We start from the raw sequence: 10,964 nt of genomic DNA on the forward strand, positions 1-10,964 counted from the left end.
ACTACACTCATCTAAACTCCACTCTCATACTCTCTCTCACTCTGAAGTTCTACTGTTTGCTGCTCATAAACATATATCAATACTCTTCTCTATCTCTCTTATAAAAGCCCCTCTCATGAAAGGCATGAACTTCTATTACTAAAGTCCTTCTCCTAGAAGGCATCAAGATCTCATACCAAAACCCTTCTCATGGAAGATACAAATTCATCTTACATAAAGCCCTTCTCTTAGAAGGCACAAATACTCCATACAAAACCCTTCTCATGGAAGGCAATACTATTCATAACTTCACAACAATTAAAAGAGCATTGTCAAAGGAAAAACTCATTTAAGTGCATGATAAAAGGGGCAAGTTTAACCAGCCCCTACACACAGTTGGGCACACTCTCTCTCCCTTCAGTTGCACCCATTTTTCCCCCTCAATCTTGAAGTTATCATGGCAAACTGTCTCTCTACCGCTGGGGTCACTCTGCTGGGATATTATCAGCTCACAGAAGCTATACATCTGGGCTACAAACCATACAAAGATAAGTGACTTTGCTTCCTTATCTTTAAATTTATATTATTGAGTACATGATTACTTCACATTTAAATACATATTACTTTATTCTAACTATTAACCAATGCTTAAACTCATTTAAATGCATGATAAGAGGGGTAAGCTTAACTAGCCTCTACCGCTGGCATTCTGTTGGAATCCCATCATCTCACTGATACTACACAGCTGGGCAGAAACCATACAAAGATAAGTGACTTTGCTTCCTTATCTTTAAATTTACATCATTGAATACATGATTACTTCACATTTAAATACACATTACTTTATTCCAACTATTAACCAAGGCTTAAACTCATTTAAATGCATGATAAGAAAGGCAAACTTAACTAACCTCTACCACTAGCACTCTGCTGGAATCCTATCAGCTCACTAATACTACACAGCTAGGCTACAAACCATACGAAGATAAGTGACTTTGCTTCCATATTTTTAAATTTACATAATTGAGTACATGACTATTTTACTTATAAATAAATACTACTTTATTTCAACTACTGTTACAACTACTAATCAAACCTATTATATCAAGCACAGATTACATATTTATTCGACCATTATCATGATTCTTAGACTTTGCCTTTAATGGTTTGGTAGGCTTAAAAGTACACCGGTAGCCGTTGGACCACGTGGCCCAATGTTGAGTTCCAGGACACAACTCCCCAAAAAGAACCCGGGCCTAGTAAGGTCACTAATCTAGCGGATAACACGTGGCCGAGCAACCGAAAAAGGCCCTCGAACAATATTAAACAAGTTGGATTGATACAAAATTCATTTAACTTGCTTAAAGAAAATGGTTAATACTACTATAAATTTAATAAACAACAAATTGAATACAAACTCATAACATAAAAATACCTATTAAGCATACAATTTGAAATTAAATAATAACATCAAATACTTAAAACACATGGTCCAAAAGAATAAATAACATCAAAGTACTTAATAAATATTAAGTCCATAATGCAATACTATCTATCTAGAGTGAGAGGAAGGGTTTAGGGTTTGAGAGTGAGAGGTGAGTATGAGCTAAAATTTAAAAAAAAAATCAAATTAAATATTTATATGAAGGTTTAGAGATTTTGTAAAGGTCATGAGTCTTGTAACTAAATTGGCACCTCCCCATGCACAAAGTGCTTAGGGGTCTAAGGGGGAAGAGTTTGTAATGTTCCGACTTACAATTATATCACTTATAAGTTTTTGTAATTACTTTTTTTTTAAGTTAAAAATATAGGTTGGATATAAAAGGTATTTAAACAATGTAAAATAAAAGGAATATTTATTTGTTATATGAGTTAATTGGGTTTTATTAAATTGGTCATTTCGAGTTGACATGAATAAAATGGCATATCAAATTTGTCAATTGCAAGTCACGCGAGTTGACACGCTTATGACACATTTTTTATCATGTCATTTTCGAGTTGACCCATTCATGACCCGAACCCACTAAGGCTCAACCCTAACTTGTAAAAATCAGTATCGTGTTTATGTCATGTTCATGGGTCATGTCAAACATTGACACACTTAATCACACTCGTACCATTTGAATGATCAGATTTTCCTTTATGCAAGCAATTTGTTGGGCCATCCTAATCCCGAGTTAACCATATAATCACTTATACTCCATCAATTGATGCCATCTGTGGCAACTTAAGGCCAATTACCAGTTTCCGAGAGAAAGTTTACAAGGTCCAGACTTGGTCAATGGATGCCAAATGTACCAAAACTATCAAAAGCTCACAACCACCAGAAGTGACCACCATGGAACAATAGCTCCATAACCTAATTTAAAGCATACAAGAGTTCACAGTGTAGTTTTTTTTTTTTTTGGTACTGAACGAATTTATCTGTTTTTTCAGGCTTGCTATAATTAATGTACATTGATGTCGCGAAAGTCTGACAAAAGCACGTACAATGCTCTCTTAGATGGAACAGAAACTAAAATATTAATTTTTGGTATTAAACCTCAATCCATGAAGGGTTCCTTGAATCCTTAAGGTGATAGGTCGGGAATCCACTAGAGAAAACAATAGAAAAAAACTTTGAATTTTATTAATAATAATTTGCTTTGCCTTTGGATGCTACAAAACATATAAACACTGAAAAGGTAAAACCCTAAGATGACTCCCCTAATTCGCACTAATCATGATGCAAAATACTATATTTTATCAAAAATGGTAAAATTGAATTAAATGCAAAATCATAAACTACTAATCTTAAGGGTCGTCACAAAAGAAGAAAGACCTTATTATGACTTTTGAGAAAAAAGTTATTAAGGATACCAAAATTATTGAAAAGGGGAAAATCACTGTTTTCGGGCCTAAACGGAGGAATTCACCAAAATTAAGGTGCACCTCATAGCAAAGCGATGACTATTTATTAAAAGACTGTTTCCATTCAGCTTGCCAAATTTCTTACAACTTCAACTTCGTCGCCCAAATGATTTCTACTAGTGCATTTTTACCTTGCGGCACCGTGATTTCAGGCGCTTTTGATGTTCCAAGAAGGTCATTGCTGTCTCTTCTACATCCTACATATTCCAAACAACCCTCGGCATTTGGATGAGGAGATTGTCATGGAAAAAAAAAATTCTATAAACGGGTACTTATATTTTTCGAACATCTTTTTTAAGAAGAAATTCTACAATACCATAAAAGAATGTCTCACTATGACTACTACGAAGCGAATTCTACTCTACAATGGGAAAATCTCAAGACATTTTGCTCAGTTTTATCTTCGACTATATTCCCAAAGATTATGCATTTATTAGATGAATACGCAAAGGAAATATGTCATTTCCAATAAATCCTTTTCCTTGAAGCTCTTATTGAGATTCTAAAGGTTATTCTAGATGAGAACTTAATTTGAAAAGCACGTATATTGACTTAAATTTTGATCGACATAAACGGGCATAAGAGATTGTCTGTTACATAAAACAGAAGGAACAGCTATTAGAGTTAAGGAAAGGCTATTCTTCAAGAGTAACTATTCCATGGAATGAAGATGCAACCAAAGTCGACAACATGTGGCACGATTCAGCACCTAAAGTTGTTGGGTTGAGTGCCGAGTGCACCCTAAACCTGATCCAACTTGACTCGTGAACACCCATAATATTAAATATGCCTTTAGTTACAATTTCTTAGATGCACTACATTAAATTCTCCAATTAAATTCAAACATATAACTATATTGAATTTAATTATTCTTGAAAAAGATAACATTATTTGTGCTTCATTGATCAATGCAACCATTAGTTTGAATTTAATTGGGAAACTTAAAATGCTACACCTAAGGAGCTATGCTTTGTATCGAAGGATTAATCAGATATCCTTAGTGGGCTTTGTCCCACATTGATAAGAAAGAGATTGGATGTTGATTTTATAAGCTATCTTAAAGTTAGAGTACGACTTAACAAAAAAGAAAAATTATATATACCTAAGTAATAGAACCTTAGAAACCCATGGACATTTGAAATTTTACCTTGAAATAATATTACTACCCATTCCTGGGTACAAATGCATCAATGCGAACAGCTACCAGAGATATGATTGATGCCATTGCCCCTCATCTAAGCTAAAATTTTTACATCATCCAAAAAGACCAAATTGGAATGAGGTAGTTCTAACTTCTAAGTTACTACATCATTATGATCACCTGCAAAACATAAACGCTTCAGCAGATAACAGAGTAATGAATACTGCCCTTCACTATATGACTACTAATTGAAGGCCAAACCTTCAGCGGTGCAATAGCAAATACTCTAAAACAGCATTATGGCTTCACCATTAGGATAGTGGAGTTCTTTTGGATGTTGTAACTAGCCAAATTCAGATCATCCATGAGCCTTTTTCCAGCAAACACAAGCCTCTGAGCATTAACTGGTGTACCCAACTTGTCAAAAATCATTTTTTTTACATCACAAATAATATCCAACCTCTGCACTTCAAGAACTATACTGCTCCCAGAATGTGGCTTGACAAATATCTGAATTTTAGCAGGCAAGAACTCTAAGATTGATTTTTCCTCAATTCCATAATGGGCCAAAGTGTTCCAGTCCTCAAGTCGATTTTGAGCATAACTTAGATCCCAATCTTCAAAAGGGGAACTCAGCAAGTTCCCAAGTATTGCTTTCACATCACAAACTTTGTGCAACAACTTAACATCAAGTTCAAATGTCTTCTCGCTTGGTGCGTTCACATAATTGACAAAACATCGTTTGGATTAAAAATCAAATTAAGAGTTGACACATGCTGTAAGTTGAGCAAGGCAAGAGTCCGGTTATCTTCAAGGAGTTTTCCAGCATGGAACAGGCTGTACTGATCTGGCTGTATCCCCTCCAGAGCCTGTATCATGGACTAGATGTTCTGAACTGTGTATTGTTTCTTCGCTTCAACCACAATGGTTTTCTGGTTTGATGGTATTTTGACATAGATTTTCATCCCAAATGAGTCTTGAATAAAAAGATGGAGAGTGGAGTTTCTTGGAATGCCACAATCCTGTAGTGTCTTGTCATACTTGAGCTGATCACCAGCAAAAAAGAGCTCCTGAGAGATTTCTGGAACACCTTCCTTCTCCCAAAACATTGTTTTTAGATTTTTAATTCTCTGATTTTTTTTACCTTCGCAGCTACTGTTTTGATGAGCTTCAAGTATATATCAATCTGAGCAAAAGCAAAGGAGAAGAAACTAAGGCATGGAAGTTTCACAAAGAGTATCAATGGAGGAACTGTTGAGAGAGAAACTGAAAATAGTAAGAACCAACAAAACTACAAACCTAACAAGTTAAATTAAGGGTCAATTTTTTTGGTTTATAGATGCAACAAACACAGATAAATCTTATAAGGAAACCAAGCTGTCCAGCAATTCTTTTTCTTTAATCAGTGAGCAATGTCTCAGACACCATATAAGATGCAACAGTTCTTCAAAAATCATGCCAAAAACATAGAGTTTAAGATGAGGGGATGAGGCTTATAGGTATTATCCCCAAACTCACCTCCAAAAGGAGAAGGTATCTTATTAATCCAACATATGCATCATCTTGTTGAGCATTAAATCGCGTGGGCTCTATGTGCGGTGCGAGATGATGAATATGCCAAATGCATTACATAATTATCACTCAAAGTGAGCACTCTAAGTCTCTAACCTCTAAGGTAGCTTAGAGGGTAATAACTAAATTAACATCTTTACTATCAAATTCTCAATGTCAGAGTGAGACTAAGTAGATGGGATTTGATCGCTAATGAGTAAGGATGTGTGCTTGTAAGTGTTTAAATTACCTTGTAGGTTAGAGTACTCTTTTCAAATGACTTTGGCACTAATACCTTTAAATCCCACCAAGTGCCTTGTGATTTAGTGATATCATCTTGTTTTTCCCATGGGAAGTACCTATGTTTGATTAGCAACAGAACTATCTTCTTATAAGAATCTTCTTAACTTAAAAATTGCATATAGAAGCAGAGCCAAACATAACGCTAGTTGATTCACAAAGCAATTCAATACATCAAATAGTGTCTAAACCCAAGATCACCCTGACCAATTTGACCGTGTGACACACTACTCATTCTTGATGATGACATGGTAGACATGCAAAAGTGCACTATTTCTGATCCAACATCGAAAACATGAGTAATTCTTAGGTACTCCCGAAGCACGGAGAATGGTGCTCCCTCCTCTCACATTCATGGTGGGGTCCGCTCATTAAATTCATAATGGGGTCCACCATGAATGTGAGAGGAGGGAGCACCATTTCACTATACTCCGGGACTACCTAAGAATTTTTCCGAAAACATATCACAGGATGTAAACCTAACGGAGATTTCAAGTACTATAATAGAATCAAATTGTATCTCATTCACGAAAGAATTAATACGAAGAACAAAGTTCCGAGTAAAGTTCAAAAGTCCTTGGACACTAATTTTTAAAACCCAAAACGTTGTTTAACAACAACTACTCTTCATAGGTTTTTTACAAACGCTCATTTTAACCCAAAACACTGTTGAGAAACAGCTTATACAATGCAGCCCAAATTAAATTAACCCGATATTTTAAATAAATAATCCAAAAAATAAAAAACCCTTATAATTCACATCCAAATATTGCTTAACCAACCAAGATGTTAATAATATAAAGTAAGAGAAAAAGACGAGGTAACCTCAAGCCCAAGAAAATAACTGAGAGTGCCCAAGTCTTTCATCTCAAAATGCTGACAAAGGAAGTGCTGAAGAGAGCGGATACCTGCAGAATCATCTCCAATAATAATCATATCATCAACATAACGAATAATAAGAGTGATACCAGCAGAGGATTTTCAGACAAAGAGAGCAGTGTCATCAGGACTCGAAGTGAAACCCTGCTGAGCAACAACTGAGCTAAACTTTTCAAACCAAGCACGAGGAGCTTGCTTGCTTGAGGCCATAAAGAGCACGGTGAAGGCGACAAACTTGACTGCTTGAGTGTGGATAGCCAGGGGTGGTTGCATGTACACTTCTTCTTGGAGGTCTCCATTGAGGAAAGCATTCTTCACATCCATTTGATAAAGAGGCCAACGACGAATAGCAGCCACAGCAATGAGACATCTGACAGATGTAAGGCGAGCAACAGGAGTAAATGTTTCCTCATAGTCAATGCCATACTCCTGAGTAAAACCCTTGGCAACGAGGCGAGCCTTGTATCGTTCAACAGATCCATTAGTCTTGGTCTTGATCTTGTAAACCCACCTATAACCTACTACAGACTGACCAGGAGGCAAATCAACCATATCCCAAGTTTGATTCTTATGAAGGGTATCTAGCTCTTCGTTCATAGCTTGCTGCCAAAAAGGGTCAGTATGGGCCTCACGATAGGTGTGAGGTTCATAGAGGGTGGCAAGAGCTAAAGAGCAGTGATAATCAGTGAGATAAGGAGGAGGAATGCTTACTCAGGTAGAACGATGAAGTTCAGGACCAATAGGAGACTCAGGAAAGGGTGGTGCCACAGGATCCAAGACAGGCGGGTCATATGCCGAGGACGGAACCGGAGCTGAGTCGTCTAGAGAGGCAGCCGATGTCGAAGAATCCTCCATAAGTTCAGGATAGAGAGGGAGGAAAAGATTGGTAAAAATGGGAGACTCTGAGGAAGAGGATGCAGGAAACTGCTGTAGACTTGTGAAAGGACGATGTTCCCAAAACTCAACATAACGGGAGACACGAAGGCAATGAGAAATAGGATCATAGCAGCGAAACCCTTTTTGAGATACACCATAACCAAGGAAACAACAAAGACGAGCATGAGGCTGGAGCTTTATTCGTTCATGAGGAGGAAGAGAGACAAAACAAGCACAACCAAAAACCCGAAGAGAGGAGCAGTCAGGAGTTTGACCATAGAGAAGCTCAAATGGTGATTTGTTGTGTGTATTTGGTGAAGGAATACGATTAATGGTGTACACAGCAGTGAGTGCGGCCTCACCCCAAAAGTGCTCAGGAAGAGAGGCAGAAATGAGAAGGGTGCGGACAACATCAAGAATGTGACGATGTTTTTGTTCTGCATGACCATTTTGTTGAGAGGTGTAAGGACAATATTACTGAGGAAGGGTATCATGACTGTCTAAAAACGATAGGAAAGATTTAGCATGATATTCTTGAGCATTATCTGATCGAAAGACTTTGATGGTGCGATTGAACTATGTCTCAATCATATTATGAAATGTTTGGTAAATAGACACAAGTTCAGACCTATGGTGAAGCAGATAAATCCAAGTATATTGAGAAAAATCATCCACAAATATGACAAAATATTTTGATCCCCTCTCAGTGGAAATAGGTGTAGGACCCCAAATATCAGAATGGATAATATCAAAAGGTGCAGAAGAAAAGGAGTCACTATTATTAAAGGGCAATTTTGTTTGTTTGCCAAAATGACAAGAAGTACAATCAAATTTTTGAAACTGAACTGAACGTAAATGACCTTGAGACGCTAACAACTGAAGACGAGATAAGGATGGATGACCAAGACGAGCATGCCATAGATCAGGTGAGGGGGTGTCAGTGGTAGCAGCTGCAAAAACAACTTGTGAAGGAATCTTCAAGTCATGAACCTCAAACATGCAACTAACCTTACGGCCTGTCCCAAGCACTTGACCCGTCCGGGGATCCTGCACATCCACACCATGATTAGTAAATAGAAGATCTACACCTAATTCACAAAGTTGACCAACAGAAAGTAAATTGAGGGATAACTTTGGGATATGAAAAGTGTCATTAAGGGATAAACAGGGAGAAGAGATTGTTCCTTTATGACTAACAGGCATAGGAGTTCCATCAGCAGTGTAAATGGTGATTAGATGTGCTAAGGGTGTCTTGTCAGAAAATTGGGATTCATCAGGAGTCATATGGTTACAACATGTAGTATCAAAAAATCGAGGTTGTTTACCTAAGGTGACAGAAAGAGCAGTGGAAGTGCGGGATAAAACCTATTGAACAACTGCCTTAATATCAGCCGTAGTAAGTGAGGAAGCTAAAGATGGACCTGTAGGAACTGATGGATCTGAAGGACATACAGCAACTGCTCGAGGAAGAGAAGCTTTATTTTGCTCTTGCACAAATTTCTGCAGTTTGCGACAAACTGAGATGTCATGGCCTTTGGCACAGCAAAACTCACAGCGAGTACCTTTGAAAGACTAAGAGGTGGGACGCCCAGAGTTTATTCGTGGGGGAGCAGTGAATGCAGCAATGGGAGGCTGTGGAGATGGTATAGCCAATACATGATCAGATGATGACATGTGATGAGTAGGTCGATGGTTCTCCTCAAAAATGAGCTCCTTGACTGCAGCATCAAGAGAAGGAGTAGGAGACCAGCTAAGCAGAGAAGCCCTAGTAGGCTCAAAATCCTCACGTAATCCCATCATGAAATGCATAAATTTACGGCAATCCTGATATTTGACAAAGAGCTCAATGTCCTTAGAACACACTAGTGGAGGATCTGCAGTAGAAAGTTGTTCCCACATAGTAGAAGTCTGAGAATAATAATCATAAATAGACTGACCTGTCTCTTGGCGTATTTGATAAAGCTTTGATTCAATGTGCAACTCCAAGCTTGAATCATTAGTACAATTATAGCGATCGGCTATAAATTTCCAAGCAACCTCAACAGTCTCAAGATGAGGAAGAAGATTATGAATGGAGGGAATAAAGGTATTGATAAACCAAGACAAGATCTTACTCTGAATACTCTCCCATTCCTCTAGGTGTTCTTCATAATAATCCGTTGCAACAGCAGTCTTAGAGGCATCTTCAGCAGCTATGGCTTTGGACTTAGGGTTTGGTGCTGGCTTAAGAATTGAACTAGTCACATATCTCCACAGTTTACGACCCTTTAGGGAGACAAGCATATTCTAAGACTATGCATGATAGCTAGTGGGACCATCCAACATAATGGTGATAGGACGTATCATATCTCGATCATTTTGTTGAGCCATAATGAGGAAAATGGACAAAAAAATGGGATTTAGAGACCTCAAATGTAAAAATGGAGCCCAAAATCAAAATCTACGTGAAAAACTGAGCAAAACAGGTCCGGTTGAAAATTTTTGACTTTGGTCAAAGTCAACGGTCAACGATCACAGTCAACGGTCTGGTCAAAGTCAACAGACGTGTGCTAACGTGGCAATGTGACGTCACCCTAGGGTTGACGTGGTAGTTCATGAAACGAAGCAGGTACGTAGAGCACATGGAGTCGCGTGATGGCACTGTCCTGGCGCGTGAGGCACGTGAGAGAGGCTGGCGAAGCGTGGCGGCCCGTCACAGCGCGTGGAGCGCGTGCTCGTGAGGCAGAAACTTCAGCCAGCGCGTGTGGGCACGTGGGAGGTAGTTTCTGGCCACGCTTTTTTGGGTTTTGCTCGGAATCGGAAGATCTGTCAATCTATGCCTTGAATTTGGCAGTTTGATCAACAAAAACCGATGAAAATCGAGTGTTCTAGGGGCTGTGGGCGTGACGGTGGTGACTCGCTTCTGACAGTGACCACTGGATGAAGGCGAGGGCAGCGGAAGAACGCCGGAGATGTCCATAGGAACCAAAAAGTCAGAGGAATGGCTCTGATACCATGTTAATAATATAAAGTGAGAGAAAAGGACTGAATAGTCTGTATATAGATGTGTGTATAACAATGTACAATAGAGAGCCTTATATAAGCTAGGTATGTGTGCAGTACAAGTATTATGAGTGAACTACAAGTACAGTATACTGGGCTAAGCCCAATGGGCTAAACTAGTCTAAGCTATACACTAACACAAGATATCCCAAAACTGATACTACTAGAATTCAGCAACCAAAGTTTTCAGAGACAATGATGATAGCTTCTTAACACATAAATGAGTTTAATCAAAGCAAAAAAACAAAGGGGTAAAACCTCTTCATCATGCGGCTTTAACTGGAGA

General features: G+C 38.3%; 1 protein-coding gene across 1 annotated transcript; it reads right to left on the reverse strand.

The window, feature by feature from the left end:
• Nucleotides 1-4,327: 4,327 nt before the first annotated feature.
• On the reverse strand, nt 4,328-4,908 carry LOC142625040 (polyubiquitin 11-like). The gene is made up of 2 exons (XM_075798750.1): nt 4,754-4,908; nt 4,328-4,634 (listed from the first exon to the last, which is right to left on the reverse strand). Exons 1-2 carry the CDS (start codon nt 4,906-4,908, stop codon nt 4,328-4,330), a joined length of 462 nt encoding a protein of 153 aa, XP_075654865.1.
• Between the last annotated feature and the right edge of the window lie 6,056 nt (nt 4,909-10,964).

Source organism: Castanea sativa, chromosome 2, assembly GCF_040712315.1.
Source record: "Castanea sativa cultivar Marrone di Chiusa Pesio chromosome 2, ASM4071231v1".
NCBI classification, from domain to species: domain Eukaryota; kingdom Viridiplantae; phylum Streptophyta; class Magnoliopsida; order Fagales; family Fagaceae; genus Castanea; species Castanea sativa.

Bases quoted from the DNA above. Each gene is read 5' to 3' on its own strand.
- LOC142625040 (XM_075798750.1), bottom strand. From the start codon at position 4,908: ATGATACAGGCTCTGGAGGGGATACAGCCAGATCAGTACAGCCTGTTC. The intron at 4,635-4,753 runs GTGAACGCACCA...TTGGGATCTAAG, and splicing joins AACGATGTTTTGTCAATTAT to TTATGCTCAAAATCGACTTG.